At 32.0% G+C, this 26,902-nt stretch overlaps 1 protein-coding gene, 1 long non-coding RNA gene and 1 pseudogene across 3 annotated transcripts; 2 read left to right on the forward strand and 1 right to left on the reverse strand.

Moving 5' to 3' along the window:
• Positions 1 to 79: 79 nt before the first annotated feature.
• Positions 80 to 4,367, forward strand: LOC139505514 (fibulin-1-like). The gene is made up of 3 exons (XM_071295060.1): positions 80 to 218; positions 648 to 789; positions 2,354 to 4,367. Exons 2-3 carry the CDS (start codon positions 698 to 700, stop codon positions 2,757 to 2,759), a joined length of 498 nt encoding a protein of 165 aa, XP_071151161.1. The 5' UTR covers positions 80 to 218; positions 648 to 697; the 3' UTR covers positions 2,760 to 4,367.
• A 2,552-nt stretch (positions 4,368 to 6,919) lies between these two features.
• Positions 6,920 to 17,483, reverse strand: LOC139505515 (LHFPL tetraspan subfamily member 5 protein-like; annotated as a pseudogene).
• Positions 17,484 to 20,039: 2,556 nt separating this feature from the next.
• LOC139505513 (uncharacterized) lies at positions 20,040 to 23,902 on the forward strand. Of its 2 annotated transcripts, none has more exons than XR_011659764.1 (2): positions 20,040 to 20,260; positions 23,804 to 23,902. It is a non-coding gene; the product is annotated as an uncharacterized lncRNA (long non-coding RNA). The 2 variants fall into 2 exon arrangements; XR_011659763.1 differs by lacking the exon at positions 20,040 to 20,260 and adding an exon at positions 21,615 to 22,067.
• Positions 23,903 to 26,902: the final 3,000 nt, after the last annotated feature.

The following is a 26,902-nucleotide window of genomic DNA, read 5'->3' on the forward strand; positions in this document are numbered from 1 at the left end:
AATACTTGTAAGCAGAAAAATGTTGCTGAAATAAGTAATTTGTTACCTTTGTTTTTACTAACATTTATTCAATGCTCATTTTACAGATATTGATGAATGTCGTACCTATGCCAACAGAGGTCAGGTTTGTGCTGGAGAATGTGTAAATCTACCAGGTTCTTACAGATGTTCATGTCCCGAAGGATGGAGATCTCTTTCTAATGGAAGAACATGTCAAGGTAAGGTCAAGGTCATATACATTTTGTATGATTTACTTAAGATTTAGTGGCTTGAACTTCAATTTACCATACACTTCATTGAGTAAGTGTAATTTCCAACTAAATTGAACAAATCAAAGGTTAAGAAATTGAGCTGTTTTATTTGAGTAATAAAGATTTTTTTAAATGAATTTGCTTAATTGTTATAAATAGGCTAGCACAACATGTATGAATTAAAGTATGCAGAATGGAATATTCACAGTAAGGAAGTGACATTGGCTAAATTTGTTTAAGTAAAAAACTAGGCTGATGCAAAGAAAAATGTCACATGACATGTCTTTTTCTACCTCCACATTGAAACAACTATCCCTGAACTCTTCTATCATTTTGTGTCTGAACATTATTATAGTTTTTTTGGTTTGAATTATATAAAAACATATGTTCTTTTAGATGTTGATGAGTGTGCAGAAGGCACGGCTAGATGTCAAGGTCAAGAGGCCATGTGCTATAACACTCGAGGAAGTTACAAATGTCCACAGATTCAGTGTCCGTCAGGATTTGTCAGAACACCTTTAGGTCCAAGAAGAAATAGGTAAGTTGTTATTTTATGAAGATTGAAGTTAATTATGTTAATAGTTTGTTTTTGTTTGTTTCTTTGGATTGTTTTTACTCGTACTGCATTTTTATTAAATTAATGTTAGTTTTTGTCCAGACTGCAACTTTTGTTGCAGAAAGCTCGACATAGGGATAGTGATCCGGCGGCGGCGTTAGCTCACTTTTTAAAAGCTTTATATTTTAGAAGGTGGAAGACCTGGATGCTTCATACTTTGTATATAGATGCTTCATGTTACGAAGTTTCCGTCAGTCACATGTCCAATGTCCTTGACCTCATTTTTATGGTTCAGTGACCACTTGAAAAAAAAGTTCAAATTTTTTGTAATGTTGAATTCTCTCTTATTATTAGTAATAGGATAACTATATTTGATATGTGCGTACCTTGCAAGGTCCTCATGTCTGTCAGACAGTTTTCACTTGACCTCGACCTCATTTCATGGATCAGTGAACGAGGTTAAGTTTTGGTGGTCAAGTCCATATCTCAGATACTATATAAGCAATAGGGCTAGTATATTCAGTGTATGGAAGGACTGTAAGGTGTACATGTCCAACTGGCAGGTGTCATCTGACCTTGACCTCATTTTTCATGGTTCAGTGGTTATAGTTAAATTTTTGTGTTTTGGTCTGTTTTTCTCATACTATATGCAATAGGTCTACTATATTTGTTGTATGGAATGATTGTAAGGTGTACATGTCTAGCGGGCAGATGTCATGTGACCTTCACCTCATTTTTAGGTTCAGTGGTCAAAGTTAAGTTTTTGAGTTTTGGTCTTTTTATTTAATACTATATGCCATAGGTCAACTATATTTGGTGAATGGAAATATTTAATGATCTTTATGTCAGTCGCGCAGATTTTATTTGACCGTGACCTCATTTTCACGGTTCATTGCACAGTGTTAAGTTTTTGTGTTTTGGTCTATTTTTCTTAAACTATAAGTAATGGGGTCAACTATATATGTTGTATCGAAGCATTGTTAGCTGTACATGTCTGCCTGGCATGGTTCATCTGACCTTGACCTCATTTTCAAGGTTCATTGGTCTTTGTATAGTTATCTTGGTTAATGTTAAGTTTATGTGACAGTTGTAATAAAGCTTAGCTTTATACTTAGGACTATCAACATAATATCAATGATTAGTATAGAAGGCGAAACATTTCACCGTGTGCACCCTTGTTTAAACCATTTTATTGCATCAAAGTCAAAAGCCAACACAAGAACTTGCATGTAAGATTTGCTGCTGGATATACACAAACTGTTAAAAATAAGCACCATTTCATTGAATTTTAGAATATAAATAGATATGAAATAATACATAATGCCTGATTGAAAAATGTCACAGCAATCCTTTAAAAAATAACGTTGAAACTGCCTTAGTTGTTAAATTAGTTAAGTATAACCTAATAATGCTTGAAATGTTATCTGTGCATTTAAAATGTTGCAAATTCTTATGATGTTACTTAATATACTGCCAAACAAATCATTGAAGTTTATATTTAAACGATTTAGAAATCAATTGATGGATTTATCTCCCTTTATTTCAGCGTTCGTTGTAAAAGAATATCTTTCACCTGTCGACAGAATGACTATGAATGTATAAATGCACCAATTTCTTTGTCATACAACTTCCTGTCCTTTCCTGAAAATGTGAAAATTCCAAGTGACTTATTTGCAATGTCAGGACCGCAGACGTCAGAAAAAATATTTGACTGGGAATTAAAGGTTGTCAATGTGACACCACTTAGAGCTGATTCAGTGAAAGTTAATCGTGGTTATTTTGACTTGAAGGTGGGGCCTGGTGAAGCTGTCGTTGCTTTAAATTACAGAGTTTCTGGAGCTCAAGATATTGAACTGGAATTAAAAATGAAAATAACAGACAGAAGAACAAGATACACAGGGACAGCTGTGTCCAAAATATTCCTTTATGTCACAGGAGCTAACATTTCATAGTCTTGAAAGTGTCATGTTCTTTCAAAATAAACTTTTATAGAACAAAACCAAAACAAAACTTGCATTGCTATTTGAAAACTGTATTCCTGTTTTATGTTGATTGGTCATTAAACAGACATTTATCATAAAAGTTGATGGTCATTTATTTGTGCATTATATAAAACACAAAAATAAAAGAATGATTTTTTTGGTAAATAAATGAAGATGTGTAGTGTGTTTTAATTGTAAGATTTAAACATATATAGCTAAAGTATTAATTCAAGAAAAAAATCTCCTCAATTTTTGTAAGAAATGTGATAAGAGACTTTTTACATTTAATGCATTAGCTGTTTTATGAATGCTAACTAACTTGAGGCATGCATGTTTTTATATTATTTTTTTTTGGAAACACACTTACAGCTTCTTTAATTTTCCAATTTTTTTTTCCATTTTTTTTTTGTGTTGTACATATTGACCAAGAATGTTCAGAATGTATAAAGAATTTATGGTGTATATATCTTAATCATTTCATTAGTCTAGATAAATATTATCTTGATTGTATTTTGTAAAATGTGGTAGGGCTAATACTCAATACATTCCATTTGTATATATATATAAATCCAAATGATAACTCCCACCAAGAATAGTTAAAAAAAAATCTGGTCGAAGAAAGCCAACTTTAATCTCAATTAGATTCATCACTTTAGTACAAGTATTTTCAAATGAATGCATGTCAGAGCTATGAATTGAAAAGTATTTTGCTTGAACCTTTTTAATTTGTTTGGAAGAACTTTTGGTCAGTAATTGTTTTTTTCATTTAATTTCAGTTTTACAATGAAAACACATAATTATACCAAATGAAAACAGAATGATAATGTGGCAAAATAAGTATACATGTATTATATAGTTTTTCAACAAGTTTATAGCTTTGATTTAGCAATATAAGTATAACTTTGTGACAATTTAAGCTCTACCCTGTTTTTGTACTAATTAAAGCTCTTTAAGATTAGTGTAGATAGAAACCTTTTAGTAGTCCCCAACCCTATTATATTATATTTCATCATTGATATGTGTGCTAATGATAAGTTGACATATTCCAATCAGTATTATCAAACTTTTTTAAACTTCAAAATTAGCAATTTTGTTATCTCATATTATTCATAACTTTTGATGCCACCTTTTTTTGCATGTGTTCAAAGTAAAAAATCAATAGAAAGCAGTTTGAACATTTGAAATTACAGAATATATCTTCTAATGCTATCATCATTAAAAACCCTGTATACTTTCATCAAATTTTTACGCTTTGTAAGGAAAGTTTTCTCGGACTAGATGTATCAAACTTTTTACTGGCTTCCATTTTTTGTGTCTTGTTCACAACTAGCTTACTTCTGGAAATGTTAATAAATGTGTATTAGTAGACATAGATAAACTAGTGCCAGGGGACTATAGTGCAATAATTAACAGCTCATCATGCTGCCATTGTGAATATATAGATGTAACTAAATCTTAACTAATATAAAGCATGTATTGTTGTACAGTTTTACTTTGCAATCAAAATTATGCACGGAAGACCACTCTTCTTATGTATGTTTTCACTTTTTATAATAAAAAAAAGAATGCTTTCATAAATGTTTGTATTTGTGTTCTGTTCTGTATTGCTAAGCATAAAAATGTACTAATCTTGTCAAAGGTACCATATTTTTTCTTCAAACTACACTCCAAATTTGAATGACAAAGAAAAATTTGCATCAAGATTGAATATAATGATTGATGAATGAATTTTTGGTGTTTTAACACCACTTAGTGCTACCACTATTGGCTCTTTCCTCGAAGTCAGTTTCTATTGGTGGAGGAGACAAGATACACTGATCTTAAGCATGAAAACTGACAATCCTAGTTCATTAAGATTGGAGTTGATCACACCTTCCATCATAGTTCCATGTGCAGGATTCTAACTGGTACAGACAAATCAGCCCCAAATTGAAAATAACATTTATTTCAATTTACAATCTAGCTAAAAAAACATCTACTGAAAGGTTTTATTTCATAGAAAAACTATTGAAAAGACATTTTAAAAATTGATCTTAAAATAAGATGTGGTTTGATTGCCAACGAGAAACTTAAAACAAGGTAAGCCAAAAAAAAACCAAAATGGCAATATGACAAATGTAAAACAGTTCAAACAAGAAAACAAAGTTGACATTCACACATTTGAAAACATAAATATATTATGAAAAAATCTCAACTTGTGGTCAACCAAATTTTAAAATTTGAATCTTTTTCAAAAGAGGTATTTTGCTGGCAAATGATGGTGTCGTCTGCAGTAGAGTACCATGTGACTTGAAGTCCCTAGACTGTATCCAGAATAAGACCAAGTCTGTTGCCTGGCAGTTTGTTGCTTTGCCATCTTTACCTGTGCTTCTCGATGCTGTGGAAGTTCTTAATATCCAGACTAATTTTGCTTATCTTCCAAATCTCTTTCTTACTATAATAGATGGAAATGATGACAAAATCTTTGTTGCTGAAGCAAATGGTGATACTGGTGAGTAGCTGTATACATAGACTTAGTACAGTTTGAAGAAATTGCATGTGACTTCTGTACGTTATACATTTAAAAAAAATACATACTGTGGATTTGTTATTGTTTGTGGTATACAAATTTTCATGGGTACAGTGGAAAGGGAGAAGGAAGATCTATCAATGACTATACCGGGTATATCTTTTAGTAAAATTAAATTTGAATTTGTCCAACTGACTAGTTTGTATGACAAATGAAACTTGAAGTTTTCAAAATGAAGTGGAACAAAAGTAGCATTGGTACTAATTAATGCATCTTTGGCACAAACAGATGATGCCCTTCATACTTTAAGTCGAAGCTTAATTACCCAATCTAGAAAATTTGTGAAATTATTTAGAGAAATTCACAATTATGAGCCAAAACACAAAGACAGTTCTAGTAGTATTAGAATTACAAAGATAACTTTACTGTTTCCCTATAATACCAATGTTAGACAAGGAACAGGTAATTCTACATTTATTTAATGTATACATATAAGCATCATTTTATCAATTGTTGACTTTTTCAGCTGTCTTGAAGCTGGTGAAAGGTGTTGCAGGACCAAGAGAATTCAAAATAACAGTCAAGCTAGAATACTGGAATTTTTTTGGAACAATACTTCTTTCTGTACATTTTATACACGTGCATGTTGATATCTCAGAGTGGGATTATCTGTGAATTATATTTGAAAACTATGGTATGTTCAAATCAAGTAATTTAACAGAGCTAATTGAATAAAGTGAACTTCTTTGGTACATGATAGAATATTGAAAAGGATAGAATTGTTTAATAAATGGCATACTTTTTTGTAATTCTAATTTCTCCTTATTATGAGTTTTAGGATAACTATATTTGGTATGTTCATACCTTGCATGGTCCTCACGTCTATAAGAAGTATTCACAGGACCTCATATTCATTTCATGGAATAGTGAACAAGGTTTAGTTTTTGCGGTCAAGTGCATATTTCGGATACTATATGCAATAGGACAATTATATTTAAAACATGGAATGATTGTAAGGTGTACATATCTGTCTGGCAGGGTTCATGCGACCTTTAACTAATTTTCATGGTTCATACATAAATATAATTCTTTTAAAGATTGGTCTGTTTCTTGTATACTATAAGCAATAGGTCAACTATATTTGGTGTATGGAATGATTGTAAGGTGTTCATGTATTTCTGGCATGGTTTTTCCTACCCTGAACTCATTTTCTTAGATCAAGTTAAGTTCATGTGACACTTGTAATAAAACTAGACATCATTGAGATGGGAGCCATCGATTGGACACAATCTTTACCATTGGACATGGGGTTGTCAACTGAAACAATGGTTGACCTTGACCCATGACCTAGGAAGTTGTACATACATATGAGACACCTTCTGGTGTTGGCTAATACACATGTCAAGTATAAACTTTGAAATCAAAACAATCTAAAGATATAGAGCAGACACAATCTTTACCGTAGAACATGGGGTAGTTAACTGAAATCAAAGTTTTTGACCTTGACCTTTGACCTAGACAGTTGTACAAATGCAGGGAGTTCAAATGTTTTAACAGGTGCCAACATTCACCCTCATATGAGACAGTATTAAAACAATGCATGTAACACAATAACCAAAAAAATTGTATAAATAGTTTATTTATAAATAAACATGTAATCAATATATAAAATCAAAATTATTATTATATATAAAACAACTAATTTGAATGATCATCAGTGATTTATATAAATATATGATTGGTCTTTCACTTTAATATCAACATGAACAGTTTTGAGATTTGATTGACAGATTCATTATGGTAAATGTAGTATTCAATTTTGAAACATCCAATTTTCATTAGTATGTTTTTACAAGTTTACTGGTTTTAATTGTCTTGTATTTCAATGTTGTAATATTTGTTTTCATTATTGATATGGTTTTAGATAGTACTTAGATGTAGGTTCTGAAAACTAGTACAAATGTATATTATCAAAATTATCATTTGGAACTACAAAAAATTAAATATTTGTTTGTTGTGCAATTAGCAAACAATAAATCACATATTATTTCAATTTACAAAGACAGAAATTTGTTCTATGAAAAAAATCCTTTTCAGTTTTAACACCAACTCCTATCAAAAACTCTAGTGTGTGTACACATGGTCCAAAATATTTCAAACTAAAAACATTATTTCATATTACAAATACATACACACTATAAAAAATATAAATAAAACAGTTTGCTCATACTAATATTTGTTGATCAATTAAACATGTACCATATACAGGAACTTTAACAAGAGATCTTTTTTTATTCTCACAGAATTCAGAAATATCACAAATAGGAACTTTTAAAGTTCATTTTTTAAAGATTTGGTAACAAGCATTAAGATAAACAACATAATTCCATAAACAAACACAAACACAAAAAGTTTACAGTTTAAGTTATATCCTTTATAATATCATCAATGAAATATGTCATTAGGATTTGTTTTTCTTCCTATGACCGTCTAGACATTCATATCCACATTGTGCATGTGTAAAATTAAAGAAAATATGGTACTTTCTACAATAATATGTTGAAGTTTTATGGCAAGATATGTTATATTTATTTTGTTGCATCCATTAAACATTGAATTCCATGATTCCACATAAAGTAAAATATGGATATTGGTATTCAAAAAATAAAAAACAAAATTTAAACCAATTCATAAATTGTATAGTTTACTGTGTCCTTTATTGTTTTATTTTTTTTTTTAAAACACACAATTTTTTTGGTGTAAAATTTCAATTTCAACTATTTAAACATGTGGATCATTTAAAACAATGGTAAATACAGCAGAATCACATTTAAAGTTTAATATCTTCTCCATATTCACTTCCTCCTTGCTTTGATCCCTGGCTACTTGTCCTTGACCTAAAGACAGCCTTGACCTCTGACTGATCAGATGATGTGTTTTGTTGCATACTGCTGACATTGGATTGTCTCCCAAAGGATTCTGCTGTAAATCCACCATTAATAAATCCATCTTTTGAGTCTTCTAGAAAGAGAAAAAAAGTATGCTATCAAATCAACAGAAAATACTAAATGGATGACTCTATTATGTGTATACTTACAAAATTAGCTGTTATGTGTATATGATTACCTATTTTAACTTTTATGTTTACATTTTTTTAATCCACTTATTATACCTTGAGGTTACCTGCTTCAAAGAAAGATAACTTATGTCATAATAATGATGGTGGAAAGTAGAATACACTTATAGAAGACAGCTTTAACTAAACTAAGAAAGTTCAAGCAATGGCCTTTCATAATATTTGACTTGTTTCTACAAAATTTGCAATTTCAGCTCTGGCACTCTTTACTTGAATTTTCAGTAGTTATTGTACTCTTCATCAATCGCAAATTCCCCCCCTTTAAAACAGAAATTTCTTTACATCCATGCAGGTTTTTAGGAATGTTGTTGAAAATGTCAAATACAAGACAAAATAATTAGAATATTTTATGCAAGTTATTATTGTTTTTAGAGAAATTTGATTGCAAACCATGGTGACACATTGTCTGTGTTTTCATTAAAAAAAGAATCATTAAAATGAATGTAACTTATATAGAATAAAAAAAGCTATAGGGCATAATAGAACAAATAAGACACATGTAGATTTTGACTAATCTGAATATCTGGTGTCCAGGAAGAATATAACAACTTGACCAAACTATTCAGCTCTGATGCGGCGTTTTGCATTTGCGCCGATCTGCATTTCATTTGCGCCGATTTTTTCTTTCATTTGCGCCGATTTTTGTTTTCATTTGCGCCGATTTTATTACAGGTAAATTACAGGTGAATAGATATAAGAAGATGTGAGTGTCAATGAGAGAACTCTCCATCCAATTCATGTTATTTTTCATTTATCATTATAGACCTCTTCCATTTGCCACTTGTACAAATGTAATGAATTGTCAATCACAACATGTATACAACTGTTGTCCCCTGCTCACCACTGGGAGATGGAAGAAGGCCTACAAGATACATCTCCAGACTTTTTTCCCTTGTTGTTCTTTAGCATCTGTCTTTCGGACATTTACCACATGGTTATGCTCGATCTGTGTTTTGACAATAGAATCCGTGGTAACTCTGGCTTTACACGATTTTATGGTACATTAGTAAGATATGTAGTTATGTTTGAGAACACTGACCTTCCGATATGTATGGCCCTCGATGATTAAAGAATTTACTTCTCGGTCCGTTTCAAAGTGCAATATGACCATCAAGTTACAACGAAGTTCCAGAACAATATGAAACAAAATTAACTTAAACATGGATGAAAAACAATTATAACCAGATTTTACAAATTGTAGCACAGTACATGTACAGGTTTTAACTTACCTGTAAATCTAATTAGGAGCAAATATAAAATCGGCGCAAATGAAAAAATGAAATCGGCGCAAATGAAAGAATGAAAATTTTCAAAATCGGCGCAAATGTCATACGCCCCTCTGATGAGCAGAAAAGATAAACAAACCATGAAAATCTTGTTCTCAACATAAACAAACCATGAAAATCTTGTTCTAAACATAAACAAACCATTTAACAATCTTATTTTACCTGAATCTTTCCCTTTATCCCTCAATTGAATTTTCTCATCGCTAATTAACATGATTAACTTATATTGAAACAAAAACAGACAAACACAAATTTCACTATTTCCCCATTGTGTAAACGCAACTTTAATCACATGCACTTGGTTATGGTAAAAAAAAAAAAAGGGTTTTCCATAATGCCCGCGTCACACTGTCCCGATTTTTATATACGATGGACATCCGAATGCGAAAATTGTAAGTTCGTACGAAGTTGGTCCCGATCTCGTTAAAATACCAAAAAGTGACCGAAGAAAGTACGATAAATAACGAAGTCTATACGATAGTGCCGAAATTATATACGATAGCAAAAGATGGACATACGAAGGTTAAGCGAAGACGGGTATTTAAGCTTCATATCTCAGCCGAAGCCTACACCATGGATCACGAAGGCTACACGATGGATTACGAAGGCTACACGATGGATTACGATGATGGCGCGATGGCCATACGATGTCTAAAAGATACGAACAGAATTTCGACAACATATCGTTTCTGTCCAAGTCTGCCATGCATGGCGGGAAATCGATCTTTTTGTCTAATTCTTATAAAACTTAGTTTATTATCCCTTCGCCTACTACATGTAAGTTGCGTGTTTATAAAATTGTTATTGACACTATAGACCCAAAATGCTCAAAACTTGGTATGGTGTTACTCGTTAAGAATATCTTAAGCGCTATTGACTTTAAAGTTCAAAGGTCGAGGTCACAGTGGCAGTTGTAATACAAGGCAATATCATCCTTGTGGACGCTCTAAAACCAATATGCTTCAAAAGATTTTAACCACATTTGGTATATTGTTCCTCCTTGTAATGATCTGACATTTTTTACGTTCAAGGCCAAAGGTCAATGTCATGCAGATGGACTTGTTTTTTCTCCTTGAAATAGCATAATACACAGGAATTGGTTGCTCATTTTTTTACCTGCTGGTTCTAAAAACAATATTAAAGGTATTTCCAGTTACGGAATGTTTTGGTTGATTTCTAGAAAAATAGTTTATGTATCAAATATGCATATTTAATTTACCATTTTCTGCATGTGTATATACATGTACAAATATAGTGTCCATATTTGTCCCCAATTTGCTACATACGAGGGGATGCCACGCTCGGCATTGCCTTGTTTGAACTGTAAAATGTGTGCACTAGTCTGAATAATCACCCATAATTATGCCTATTTTTACTGATCTATCTTAAAGGTAAGGTAATGGGTTCGTTGATCCCTTTTATTCAAAAAGAGCTCTTTCCAGGAGAATATCATAATAGTATAGACATAAGGAAGGATGTGGGGAAAGCAACAAATGCGGAAAATATGACATATAGAAAACAAAATGGTTATGGAGTAAACATTTGTGTGACAACAACTCAGACGATACATAAAAAAATCAGAATAATGAAGAAAAGGTTGGTTTCCCTATATACGTGTACCTGCAGTGTTGGTGTACGAGGCGCGTTTATGATTTTCATTATGTTACTTGATATGGAAAATTGACAAAAAATAATATTTTATTTGTAAAAGTAAATCCTGAGCCTGTAATAGCTGCTCTTCTTGTTCCATTTGAATAATAGAAACAACGCTGTCGCCTTTCTTGTTCTCATAGAATCATATGATATGAGCTCCATGTTTTGTGAACGTCTTTCTTAACTGTCATATTGGACTGACCAGTGCATATCGCGCATGGCACTTTAAATGAATTTTAAAGCGAAAATTAACTTACATTTAGCTGGATTTATTGCCGTCGTAGTTCCATCTTGTCGCCTTCGTACTTTTATTTCGATGGCAACACGACGGGATTACGAGGTCTTCACGAAGTCGTGTTGCCATCGTAAGACCTTCGGGTATCTTCGTGATTCATTCGTGTAGACATCGTAATGTCAAAACTGCCCGATGGAAACGATGGAAACACGAATGCAATACGATGTACAAAGATGCATTCCCGGTGACATTACGATAGTGAGGATGGTGATACGAACTCAATACGAACCCTCAACATCGGACGCACCTTCGGGGATTTTTTAACATGTTAAAAAATTTAGAACCCTTCCCGAAGTTGTCCCCGAAGGCTAGAAAAAGTGGCCGATGGTTAAAGATGGTTAAAGATGGCACTACGAATAGCCCGATCTGGATACGATCAGTCCCGATTTTGAAAATTTCCATTATCGTGTTGCCATCGGCGTAAAAATCGGGACAGTGTGACGCGGGCATAAAGAACATTAAACATTCAATAATGTTTTGTGTATTGATATAAAAGTAAGGAGATTTTAGTTTGTTTCTATATTTTCTCTTTTAGTACATTAATTCACATGCATAATGTTATCAACAATTTAAAGATATAATTCTAAAGAGAATTCCATTAAAATAGACTAATGCATGACCACATGGAATCTTGTATAAAAGACAACAGCCAAAATAATATGAATTCGAACCATCAGTATTTTACAAATTGTCTATTAAAAACAAAATAATCATTATGAGATATGCTTTGAATTCATGCTCAAGTGTTTGAATATTACAGAAATTCACATTATTTAAATGTGTTAATGCTTTTAGTTACATGTATCATTTATGCTGTTGAATATTACTAGAACGACAAACTTATTATTCAAAGTGGAAGAAGTTAGGTCACTTTGTCTCACTTTTCATTTCTGCTGACTTTTTTTAGTCTCGTATAACTTCAATCTTTAAGTAACAGAATATGCTGCAGAATGACCAATTTGGCCCGGCAAAGGATCACAAATTGTTACCCTGACTTTTGACGGTATCCAGCAGAATAAATATCTGCTGTAAGTACATTTTCTAGTTTTCTAAATTTCAATATGTTGCCACACACATTTCCAACTTTCCATATAATTTCAGTATAGTAATAAGTATTGATTTCATATAAAATTTATGGAGTTTTACGTTTTACTGACATGTTTTCACAGGCAACACATATTGTTTTAAATTTTTCAATCTCCATTTTATCCTTCAAATTACATTCAAAATGTTCTACATTACATAAACCAAATGATGATTTTTGTTCATGATTTGATAGGATGATCATATAAAAAAGAAGATGTGGTATGATTGCCAATGAGACAACTATCCACAAAAGACCAAAATGACACAGACATTAACAACTATAGGTCACCATACGGCCTTCAACAATGAGTAAAGCCCATACCGCATAGTCAGCTATAATAGGCCCTGATAATGACCTTTAGTTTACATTTGTAGGCTGACATAAATTTTGAGCATCTACATCAAAGTGCATAGTTTTATAGACAAAAAAAGATAACAGGCATTTGCAAATAACTACAAACTATTGTCAAGGGAGTTAATCTATGTTAATTATTTCTATACAACAGTTAGTATATCAGTTAGGATGTTTGCATGCAAATAAAAAGGTTAAAATGTTAGTTGAGGTATTTGAATCTGTTTTACAACCATTTGTCACTTAATCCTTAATTAGGACACAAATTAGGATAAAAGAAAATTGAATTCAATCTTCAAATTGTTGCGACATTAAATACAACTGTTTTTAATGTCTCTAACAGATTTAAATTAGTCTACATATCTCCCCTTAAAAGTTTCTTTTACTCTAACATTTGAAGAATATTGAATCATTTAAAAATTTAGTAAAATTTGAGAATCAATTTTCACAGTTTCAATCCGCAATTATTATCTAATGAAGAAACAAATTATAAGGGGAGATAATTTCATTTGGTATCAGTATTAAAAAGTGTAAAACAATATCAATGCATAAAAATAATGTTAACATTAGAATCTTGCACTATACTTTACCTCATTAATTATTTATTCTGCAAGGAAAATTTTCACACTGGATATACATATATATTTACAAACATTAAAATGTTACAAAATCATTTTTCTGATTCATGCATTAAATATCAGCCACTGGGTGATGATGGATGGCTGTTTAATGTCCAGTGCTTAGCCACAATCTATCCTTCTTTTTCTAATGTAAATACCATATTCATAGTTGGGGAAAATGATAGGCAAATAAAAATGAACAGAACAATTGTATAAATATAAGGATGAAGAACTATTTTTTAAATCAGGTGTTATGTTATATTTTTTGATCCATTTCCAACTGAAAGTTGAAACTTATTATATAATGTAATGAAAATAAATAACACTGAATTAAAAACAAAAGACTTTTGTTCATTATACAAAAAATTTGTAAGGGTTCCGTGGAATCAAGTGTCTCGCCTACTTTTGCAGTTAATTGCAGGCTCAACAAAATTAAGGAAAAAGATCAATAAAAATATTCCTCTCGATACTATCTTTTGATTGTAAGAAACTTCTGTCCAAGTTTGGTAAAAATCCAGGATAGTTTTTGAATCTAATAACTGTTTTAAAAACTTTAACTGCAGACTGTATGTAATGTAAGCTGGAAGACAAACTAAGTCTGTTCATAAGAAAATACTGATAAACAGTTACAAAATTTTACCAAAATTTCCTTCTAGATACTAGCTTTTGCTCATAAACAAGATTCTGTCCAAGTTTGGTACAAATCCCAGATTATAGAATAAGAAAGAAATTAAAATTTCAAAAACATTAACCACAGAGTGATTGCAATGTTTCCCAGCAGAAAAACTAAGTCCATTTATAAGAAAAATATAGAAAAAATGTAATTTTATTTTTACAAAATTTACTTCTTGATACTATCATATGGGTATTACATCTATGATACTATCTTATGATCATAAACAAGCGTCTGTTCAAGTTAGGTAGAAATCCAGGATAGTTGAAGAAAGTTACTAAAATTTCAAAAACTTTAACCACAGAGTGAATATTTGTGGACAAATACGACGACGGAATGTGGGATCGATAAGTCTCGCTTTTTCGACTAAAGTCGAAGGCTAAAAAAATATGTGATATTAATCAAAATCTCTTTGATAATTTGCAACCATTTATAATTGTCTTTTAAAAAGCCAAACCAGCTAATATTTTCCATAAAAGCAGCTGTTTAATTCTGTTATCTTTACCAAGAAGCAACAGACAACAAATAAATAAAACAAAAAATCTATTTTTAGTACTAATTAGAAAAAAAAATATTCAAAATTATACCTTGTCCCCAACTGTAATTCGAATTACTGAATGCTACAAATACAAAACAATACATTTTCTATCTTATAAAATAACATACATGTGTATTACAAATTATATATAGTCTACTAATGTGTATCATTTGTCTAAGAAATCCAGTGAAGCACTCAGAAAAATGAACCAGCACCATACAACAGTGCATGTTCTAATTCATTATAACATATATTTTATATTGCAATTATATCATAACTTTCAGGTCAAAACTTGGGGAGGATGAAGTACATTTTAGCTGCCTTTCTCCAAATAAATTGTTATAATCAAAATAGATGAACCATCCTATTACCCCTTGTCTAATACTGTCCCTCTTTTTTCTTCAACTTTAATTTTTTTAACTGGTCAATTTTTATTTTAAACAGCTGTGACTATAAATGCTTTACCTATTAGTCACAGCTAAAACAACTTCAATTTGCTCGGAAAGGGTATCATTTTCAAAAGAGATTTTTTTAGTCTACTTTTGAAGTATAAATTTATATATAGAAAACAAAGAGTTTATCACTTATAATTGGTATTTACATAATTTCTAAAATAAATACATATATACATGTACATGTACATTTACATTACACATAAAGCAGAATAAAGCATATAATTATCATCTCTGAAGGAGTAGTCTGTAGAATAAATAGTACAATATACCTATAAATACTAGTATATGGGAACAAAAAAGTTGAAACAAAATTTAAATTGATAAATAACTTGCCTTAGTATATGGAAATAAATGATACAATTTATGTTGAATAGGCATCTGCAGAAATACATTTAAATATTATTGCAGGGAAAACAGGTTGTATTGAAATTTATTATAAAAAATAATTTGATATGTAATTGTCGAAGGACAGGGGACATGTTGATTAAGGAAATTAAAAAAAAATAAAGTCTTTACATTAATGCAGAACCCATTCTCTTATTGTCAGTTCAACATGCTTACTGCTATGCCCCAATATTTTATTTGGCCAGACATCAGACTGAATTCCTCTTTTGTAAAATGAGGACAGAAAAAAATCAAATCTTAAATCTTGTTTCTCTGCTCCCTGTCTGAAAAATATCACTCCATATATTATGAATATTCCTAAGATCTAACTAGACGGTTTTATATAGTAATATACATACTCTTTGGTTTTTCGTTTTGCTGTTTTGGTAATATATCAGCTTGTTTGGCAGCTAAGAAGAATGCAAGGATGGCCAGAATGAAGGCATCAAAGATCAAAACAATGCTGAGGATAAAAGCCCATCTAATCTCACACCATCCTAGCTGGTACTTTCCTGCCTGTTGGCCACATACAGCTTGAACTTTGACATCATCCCATCCACTTGGGTATACAATACATGCAATTCCCATACAGATACCTGTAAAATATAAATATCCAATCACCGTAACATACACATCAGAAGATCCCCTTTTTCACACATCATATTGAAAAATTATAAAAGTTAAAAGTATTAAAATTTGACCAGTCATAAATGTATTGTTCCAACATTGGTGTTTTTGTCCCTCATTTAAGCTAATAAATCTTAATTTTGATGTAAGTTTCTTTATAGAATGAGATGCATTACCAATGATTAAGTAAGGCCATAATGTTCTGTAATACATTTTCACCAGAGATCTGACAAAGTGTTAACCTTTTAATTGCACAAATACAAGTTTACATTTTACCTAGGAGCAGATATCTGTTCCCAGTCAGATATACCTGGCATGATGTACCTTAAAGTAAGGTTATATGCTTTATATTATTTATTTATTCATAGGTTTTCCAATACATTATTTTTTTCCAGATGCACAGGTTTGTCTACAATTTAATATTTTGGTGTAAAGAATGGTCAATTTAGCCTTAAGTTAATGATGGACCTTAATCAAGTGCATCTTTTAAAGTTAATTGCATACAATCACAACATCCAACCATATTACCTGCCAACAGCTGGAGCCAGCCACAAACTTTCAGTACTGTTGAAGCTCTCAGGAAGAAGAATAACAGAAGACAGATGATGGCAATGACAAACAAGAGAGCAGAGATTCCACAAGCATACTGGCTGCTCTAAATGAATCATTTAAAATGGTTGTGAAGTCCAAAAAATCTCCATCACACGATAGTTCTCCGCCTGTCAAAATGGTACACACTTCATATAGTCCAAAATATCCAGCATTCAGTGACTTCTCCGTGTATCCAAGCCATTGGGGTTGGATGAAAGCAACAATGTTCAGAATGGCAAAGCAAATAGTGAAAATGGCCCATACCACAGTGATTGCCCTGGAATTCCTAACATACTGTATGTGGTAGATACGGGTCAACTCGTTTTCCTCACCCATGGTTCTGAGGGTTTCTCGCACGTAATCTGCGAAATTTTATAGTTGAGCTGTCAAGATAAAGTCATTTGGGTGAGGTCCTGTCTTGCTATCTTTGTTATTGTAAACTTTTCTACCTTCATACAGGTGAGCTTTTACCTGTTCAGGTGTAAAAACTTGTCAAACGAGTTCTATATTTTACATTGTATTTAGAGTTATCTCCACTTTATAGGTATACATTTCTTGACATTATTGTATAATGTATCTGCTGCTTGAACTTGAAAAAACTTAGTGTAATTTACATTGTAAACCGTTTGGAACACTGGATGTTTTTATTGAAAATCACAGTGCTTGCGACAAAAAAGAGACGACCATTTAATTTTGTAAAAAGTGGGATGGACAATGTATATCAGACATATCTAGGCCTAAAAGACATATTAGCAGGCGCGGATCCAGAGGGGAGGGGGGTTCCGGGGGTTAAAACCCCCCTTTTTTTAACAACGTTTTTAAAAGTTTGTGAAATAAAAAGATATAGTCTGATTGGGCTTTGGGGTCTTTGAGTCGCCTTAAAATATTGGAACTGTAAAAGAACTTTTTAGCTGACAGTAACTGCGAGTTCTCTCAGATCAGTTCTTAGTATCTTTTTGTTGTTGGGAGTACCCGGCCACATCCACTCTGTGTTTTTGTTAGATGTATTTTTATTTGTATCCATCTGATGAGTTTATATATATAGGAAGATGTGGTACTATGAGTACCAATGAGACAACTCTCCATCCAAGTCACAATTTATAAAGTAATTCATTATAGCTCAAAGTACGGTCTTTTTCAACTATTTTTTAGCTCACCGGGCCCCGAGGACCAAGTGATCTTTTCTCACCACTTGGCGTCCAGCGTCCGTCGTCGTCGTCCGTCGTCGTTAACTTTTACAAAAATGTTCTCCTCTGAAACTACAGGGCCAAATTTAACCGAACTTGGCCACAATCCTTATCAACCAAGATGACCGCCATGGCTAAGAATAGAACAGAGGGGTAAAATGTAGATGTTGGCTTATAACTCTGACATGGTGAAATTGTTTATCAAGTCAAGATCTATCTGCCCTGAAATTGTCAGATAAATCGGACAACTGGTTGTTGGGTTGCTGCTCCTGAATTGTGCATTTAAAGGAAATTTGACGGTTTTGGTTATTATCTTGAATAATATTATAGATAGAGACAAACTGTAAACAACAGAAAATTTCAGCAAAGTAAGATCTACAAATATGTCAACATTACCAAAATGGTCAGTTGACCCTTTTGAGGAGTTATTGCCCTTTATAGTTATTTTTTACCAATTTTTCGTAAATTATTGTAATATTTTACAAAAATCTTCTCCTATGAAACTACTGGGCCTTCAACCAAACTTAGCCACAATCATTATTAGGATATCTAGTTTAAAAATGCGTGTGGTGACCCAGCCAACCAACCAAGATGGCCGCCATGGCTAAAAATAGAACATGTAGATTTTAACTCTGAAATAAAGCATTTAGAGCAAATATGTCAAGGGCTTAAATTGTTTATCAAGTCAATATCTAATTGCCGTGAAACTTTCAGATGAATTGGACAACAGGTTGTTGGGTTGCTGCCCCCAATTGGTATTTTTTTAAGGAAATTTTGCCGTTTTTTGGTTATTTTCTTGTCATAATTTTATAGATAGAGATAAACTGTAAACAGCAATAATTTTCAGCTACAAATAAGTCAACATGACAAAAATGGTCAGTTGACCCCTTAAGGAGCTATTGCCCTTTATAGTAAATTTTTAACAATTTTCATTAATTTGGTAAATTTTGGTAAATTTTTACAAAATATTTTCCGCTGTAACTTAATGGCCAAGTTTATTATAGATAGAGAAAATTGTGAGTAGCAAGAATGTTCAGTAAAGAAAGATCTACAAACACATCACCATCACAAAACACAATTTTGTCATGAATCCATCTGTGTTCTTTGTTTTTAATATGTACATAGACCAAGGTGAGCGACACAGTCTCTTAAGAGCCTCTAGTTACAGTTCGTTCTTATGTTGTATTATTACACCACTGTCCCAGTTTAAGGGGGGGATGGGGATCTCGCTAACATGTGATTTTGCTCTTACGGACAAGGTCTTACAATTTGAGAGGAATCCTGTATATGTTTCAGCTTGAGAAATAATAGAAGAGATACGGTGCGCATACACCTGCTCACAATGTATTATTGCACGAGTAAAATCTAATAAAGTTTCTGTAGTAAAACAAAATCCATTGAAAATATACAAAAAGGGTGACAATTCCCCATTGTCCTTCTGCGCAGCGACATTAAGGTGATTTTCCCGCAAAACCGAATAAAAAATAGTGCAGGAGTTATTTCCCCTATCTGGATCAAAATGTTTAATGGCGGGCGACTTTTGACGTTGCAGACACAGTACTAAATGTAGCAATAGGTAAGCTACGCGTATCGCATAAATGATGAACTATATCTCATATGGTGTCTTTTTTCATATTATAATGTATTTTCACACCAAATAATGGAAATAATTTGAGTGAAAGCTGTATTTATCAAAAGAAAGATCGCAAGCGGAGTTTAAGTTTAAAGTATTCTACTAAGTTAAAGATAAATTTTTGTTCATATTTTTTAATCATATACTCCGCGCATGCAACAGTTCGTAATCTTCAATAATAATGAAGCTGTAACTGTATATCAGAAGAAGAAGTAAGCTCCGCCCACTTTTTACCTTATTTGGAAATTCAATGTAGTCGTGAAGCTTGCAGTTTGCAAGTCTGTTAATTGAAGATAATTGAAGCAGCCGTGCACTTGTCAGTTGAGATTAAAACGACCTGGTTGAAGAAACTGATGAGAACAAATGGAAAATTTATTCAATATGATCCATTTTCAGGGCAAAACATGATTTAAAAGGATAATCATGGTGTAATTTATCGCTTTCAGGTATTATAATCTAGAGAAATACTAAAATTATGCAGACGGCGACTGGCTTGTGCATCGGATAGATCAGATATAACCACGTGTTGCAATATTTAATTTCAACCATAGCCAGTATCTATCACAGGGGTTCTTCTTCACAGGTGTTTGTTAATCCTATGGTCGGTCCACACAAATTATGAACGTTCATCTTGGATCATCTTGTGGCAGATAATTTAGGAAAATGAAGAAATAAAATAAAAAACATGTGCCTGTGCCTCTTATCGCCTTTTTAATAATAATATGCATTAACATACATGTATTTCAATTGCATGATGCCACAGGGGCGGATCCAGCCATTTTATAAAGGACGGGTTCCCGGCCAACCCAGGACAAAGGGGGGTTCCAACCCTTGGATCCGCCAATGTGCTAGTCCAAATAATTATGACGTCTTGAAAGGCTAATATAATTTTTTCTTTGACGCCTAAGTAAACGTCATAATTATTTGGACTACCAATGTGCCATCAGTTATGTAAACATTGTACTTATTTACATCATGCCATTTGTCCAAAGTAAAAAATTATTCCTGCAGGACACATCAAATAAAAAAACTTATTTACCGGGGCTAATTATTCTTCATCAAAACTACTCCAAATGAATATGACGTGTTGAAAGGCTATTATATTATTTTTATTTCGAAGTAAGGTGTCAAAGAAAAAAAAGAAAATAGCCTTTCAAGATCGAAAGTAATTAAGGTGTCAAAGAAAAAAAATAAACTAGCATTTCAAGACGTCATAATTATTTGGACATCAAAACCACCTTTAAATAATTATTTCAATTCATCATCCCTAACAAACATTTTTGTGTTGGTCTGTAATTGGTAATAGTCCAAATAATTAAGACATCTGGCAAGACTATTTTTATTTTTTATCTGAGACAGCCAGTAGGAAGCTTAAGGCGTCCAAGAAAAAAAATTAGATAGCCTTGCCAGACATCATAATTATTTGGTCTAGGTCTGTAATTTAGCAGTTCATGTTCAGATGTAATTGTAACCTCTTACAAGGCTACATGAAGCTATTTCATTTTTCGCAGGAAGGCTCAAAGCTAAAATAAAATAGCCTTGCAAGATGTCTTAATTTTTTAGACTAAGAATAGACCATTTGCTATTATTATTGTGTGCAATATAGATAAAGACTGAGAAAGCATTGTCCACTTGAATGTTTCGTACATGTAATATGGGGCTGTATCTTGTAATTATTTGGAATAGAGGGAAGAACATTTTACACCGGAGTTGAATTTCTTTAATATACAGTCTAATGTTATTGCATGTATTTCTTCTTTCAATTTTTTTGCTGCAATTCCTTTCTAATAATGGATTTTGCCATTCATAGTATGAAAGTTCTTATTACATGTATAAGGCAAACACAATATTTGTCTGTTTAAGGTTACATACATCAAATAAATAGGGTAGGTAGGTCGGTATTTCCATTTTATTTTATTTTTTCATTTTAATTTTTTGGCATGATTTTAGAGTTATGTGGTTTTATCTTGTCATGGGCCGAGTTCACCTGTATTTTTAAAGATTGAATTATTTCCCTTTGTTATTGGTTGGAAAAATGGTGGCAAAGTGTTTATTTCATCACACGAGTTGCGAAATTTCCTTAAAACAGCTGCTATATTTATGATTGTGAACATTAGGATGTATCAGGCAATTGACTTATATTATTGGCAACGCTACAAAAATGTAAATGCACTTTTGACTCTAGTTCAGTTTATTTTTCACTTTACGACGGAAATAAAATGACTATTTAAAGGATCGGTGCTCAAAAATAGGGTAGGTCAGGTAACTGTAAACAGACATATATTTTTTTGGCCTAATTAGGAAAGACTAAAAGAAGCAATAATCTGAGGCTTGTTAATATGTAGTTTGCTCATCACGACTGCCTACTTTGACATATTATTTTTTTATATATATATATATAATAATTATTATCAGTATTAAAATTGAATAGTCACTGCATGCATTTTCCCTCTAAAAAATAGAGTACATGTATGACATCAAATATCTGAACTGTGTCCCTGTTCAGTGTTGGTTGGAATTAAATCCATTACTCAAAGCTAAATCCCCAGTAAACAGAATCGAACTATAATGGTATTTGTAAAATTTTATTTGTGAAACCACATCAGACCAAGAGGCAGAAAAAAGCCCCACTTGTAATAAAGCTGTGTATTCTGTTACAACAGACAACTGTGTGCAAGCATGAAAGTATGCAAATCATCATTTTTTAAACTAAACAGCTGTTTAGAAACGGTCAAACCGATAGATGAGAGGGAGGGTCTCATATTCTTATTGCTGTGAATGTAAGTCTACCTCAATCTACTGATGATACAAAAAATAACACATACATGTACAAGTGTTTTTCATGACACTTAGCTGATATTGTAACATAAGCTCCCTTCTGCTCATGATTTTTATTTATTTTAGATTTACTTATTCTAGTTGTCAGGATTTTATCTTTTTATATACCAAAACTTTTAATCTTTTAAAAAGTGCGGGTACAATTGCAAATGTATACTGTTTCTATTTCCATCTATACATCTTTAAAACAGCCAGATTTTTGGATAGAGAGTCAGGGACGGATCCAGCCATTTTAAAAAGGGGGGGGTTCCAACTGTATGTCCCCATTCAAATGCATTGATCGGCCAAAAAAACTGGGGGTTCCAACCCCTGGAACAGACACCACCCCCCCCCCCCCCCCCCCCCCCTTGGATTCCCTAATGAGAGTTGTCTCATTGGCACTCATACATTTTGTACCACATCTTCCTATACATCTATATCTAGACAAACTGACTATATTAAAGTCAGTCTGTCTGTCTGTTCCATGAATTTTTTTCGTCCATCTTTCTCAGGAAAATAACAAGGATTTCTAAAATTTGCTTTCAGGGTTTATATGAATTAGCAATACCTTGTGATGCTTTTTCATATACATCATTCAACAACTTCCTGTGTACCTTAAAATTCTTGAAGTTTATGGGGGTATGATAAGCGATCAGTAGCTCACAGATTCACTTGTTTGTTTCAGATTATTTTATATATTTTTTGTTGGGGGAGGGAGCTGACTATTTTGAGCAGTGCTCTCAGCACTTCTATTTAATCATAAAAGTTACATTAAGACGAGCAAACATTAGCAACATGCGTATCATGGGTTTATTTAATTTGCATTATAAACAAACTTGTGTGGCAAAAGTAATTTCTTTATTTTAAAAAATATATGAATGATTCATTATCATGATGATTATACACATGATACACAGATACATGTTACATGTATACACAGGTTCATACTATTTTTGTATATATAGCTCTGTAACAGTTTCTGTACTTCATTTGTTTGTACTTACACATCTTTGGATTTAAATGTTGGCTTTGATGAGTGTTCCTGACATGCCTGATGAAGGTAAATCCAGAAAAGCACTTTGGACGCATGAAATTTTTAAACGTGTTGTTATCAATTTTTCATGCTCCTTATTTTAAAACTAAAGTATATTATTACAATCTTTTTCTTTTAGGTCGCCTGAGAATTACAGGACTGAGGTTACAGTATGCCATTCAAGCTTTGGTGATATATAAAGTAATGGTTTGAATTTGGGATCTTTATCATAGACAGGTAAATTGTTTATCCTGCAATTATCTAACTATTGTACAATGAGACCACTCTCCTCAAGAGTCCAAGTGAAAGAGAAATTAAAAACTATAGGTCACCATTTAGGCATTATGGCCTTCAACAATGAGAAAAACACATAAAAGGCCCAAAATCATAAATGTTAATAAACATGTTGAAGGAGAAAAACTAATGGCCTAATTTATGTGGAAAAAAAATGAATGAACAAACAAACAAACAACAAGTGCTTAATTACAGACACAAACATACAGAATGTGGGGGGGGTTTAAGTTGATTGTTTAATAACGGTTAAATATGTTAGCAAGCCAGGCTTTTCTTCCTGTTCTTATAATACATGTACGTGCAAATAAATTTCTGTTTTCTTACATCGTGAGAAGATTGTATGATGTAAATTTAGAACTTTATACATGTGAAATGGCAATGATTTTAAAAGGCAACTTTGAATACAAAATGTATCTCATTTTTACAAGAACTGACATTCTGAAATCTATACATCAGGTACATGCATGACAAATAAGTAACTGTACAAGTATGTAGATATATTCTGAAATAGCACAATTTTCCATTCTTCAAGAATTGCAATACAATAATTAATGTACCCAATATAAATCATGATAATTTCTTAATTAAAAATGAAGTGTCTGTACCAGCAATAATATTTATAAACACAGACATGACGGATACACCTATAATAATATACTGAACTTGCAAGCTAAAATTTCTTTTGGATTACTGATATTGATCATGTTGATATTGAAGTATTCCTGTCATTGTTCACATTTGGAAAAGGAGATATAAATACATAAATTTAAATATTTATTACATAGTGCTCTTTTTTAAATGTGTGAAAATTTAATTTTTGTTCAAATGTTGAATGAAGACATTTATATACTACAGGTAAAAAAGGATGGGAATTATTTTGTTAGCATTTTAATTGTACCTATTTGAAGAAGTATGTTTGCACTAACTTTTGATTACTTTTTTCATTTTGAAAATTTCATTTGATATATACATTTGTACATTGTACATGTATTATATTTGGATTTTTATATTTCAGGGATAAAGGCCTTAGACCTGCAGTCAGACACCAGTTAAAAGTTACGTATTATATAACTCATGATCATCATGGCCATTATCATGATTATGGAAGATCTGATTAAAATTTGTTTAGAAAGCTACCAAATATGTCCGTGAAAAATAGAAAAAAGACAGCAATTCTATATAACGTACCGTACTAAGCAGAAGCATTGAATGTTTCAAGACCAAATGAATTGGAATTTAGTGTTTTGATGATGAAAAACGAGGAATATTAATTTTCATCATTATTGAAGTTAATTATTGAATTGAAGATTTTTTTACCTCAGTTAAAATGAATTCCAAATATACATGATATCAGCAGTTCGGAGATTTGTGAATATTCTTAGAATATATAAAGGAGCTTCAAAAAGGAATTCAGTTAAAAAATTGTATTTCATGGATGTAAAAAATGTAATTTGTTGTCTCTTTCATGAAATATATGAAAAAATCTGCAATATCTAACCAAGACGAGTGAGAGATCTACAAATAGACATGCTATTCAGTTGAATTGTAAACATGGTAAAGAGGAATTTTGAAATATTCATTTATAAGACTTATATGAGTGTTTTGTTATTTTTATGGCGATTACAGACAATTCAATATAAATATTAATCATACCAGTAAACCTACAGATATGTACATTTTCATGAGATATGTACATGTATGCATGCAAATCACTGATGCACCACTAATGGAGTTGCATGTACATGTAATAATAAAAGTAAGAATATGACATATGAAACAACTCTCCATCAGGGAACAAATTATAGTCCTATACATTTTGTACATGTACATTTATGTATGGCCACCAGAGAACAAGAAAATCATATTTTGTCATTATTTATGGCAGATTTTACAGTATTGTGTTCTGTCTCCTACTTTCATGTTGCTAACGTGACGGAGACAAAAATGAGTAACGTTAGCGACATTTGGACATGTCACATGAGCAACAACATCTTTAAAAGTTAAAATGTATGCACACAGTGATGTTTAATATATGCCTGGAGTAATAAAATTGTACAGTCTGGTTTAGAATTTCTAAATATACAGAATGTCATTTGCAGGTGTACTTTATATCAAATGAATACACAAGAAACTAAAAAATGAGTAACGTTAGCGACATTTGGACATGTCACATGAGCAACAACATCTTTAAAAGTTAAAATGTATGCACACAGTGATGTTTAATATATGCCTGGAGTATTAAAATTGTACAGTCTGGTTTAGAATTTCTAAATATACAGTATGTCATTTGCAGGTGTACTTTATATCAAATGAATACACAAGAAACCAATTCGTAATAGTAACATTAGCAACATCTACTATCATGACATTACGTTTTGTTGCGAACGTCTTTTTGATGGACGGAATACATTTAAGGTCCTCTTGTAACGATATTACATACAACTAACCTTCTTTGCTTCCCCATCATGTGAAGGAACTGATTCTGAATATATTTCTGCAAAGGGCGATATCGTGACTCCTATACAGGAGAGTTACAGATCTAAATATATGTTGCTCACGTGACACTGATTTGGACGGAAACGTCGAGCAGTAACGTTTGCAAAAAATAAAACAGCCAATGATATTGATTCCTCAAGTCCTTTGACCCTTTTACGTCATCCAAATTTAATATGATTGCTATTTTCAATTATTTATAAAACCCGGGATAAAAATAACTACAATGGGCTGTCTGAGAACCAACAAGAAAATTGCGATCGTGACATACCACAATGGACGGAAAAGACGTGACGTTAGCAACAATATTATTAAATTACATTTTTTAGCCTTTACCAATACAAATATGCCTTAAAATTATGATTAAAACACAAAAGAAGACTTTTTATTAAAATATAAGTCCATGTTATTAGGCTCCACTTATAAATAATACTTCAAAATTCCACTCCAA

The sequence above is a fragment of the Mytilus edulis genome, unplaced genomic scaffold, assembly GCF_963676685.1.
Source record: "Mytilus edulis unplaced genomic scaffold, xbMytEdul2.2 SCAFFOLD_1205, whole genome shotgun sequence".
Taxonomy (NCBI): domain Eukaryota; kingdom Metazoa; phylum Mollusca; class Bivalvia; order Mytilida; family Mytilidae; genus Mytilus; species Mytilus edulis.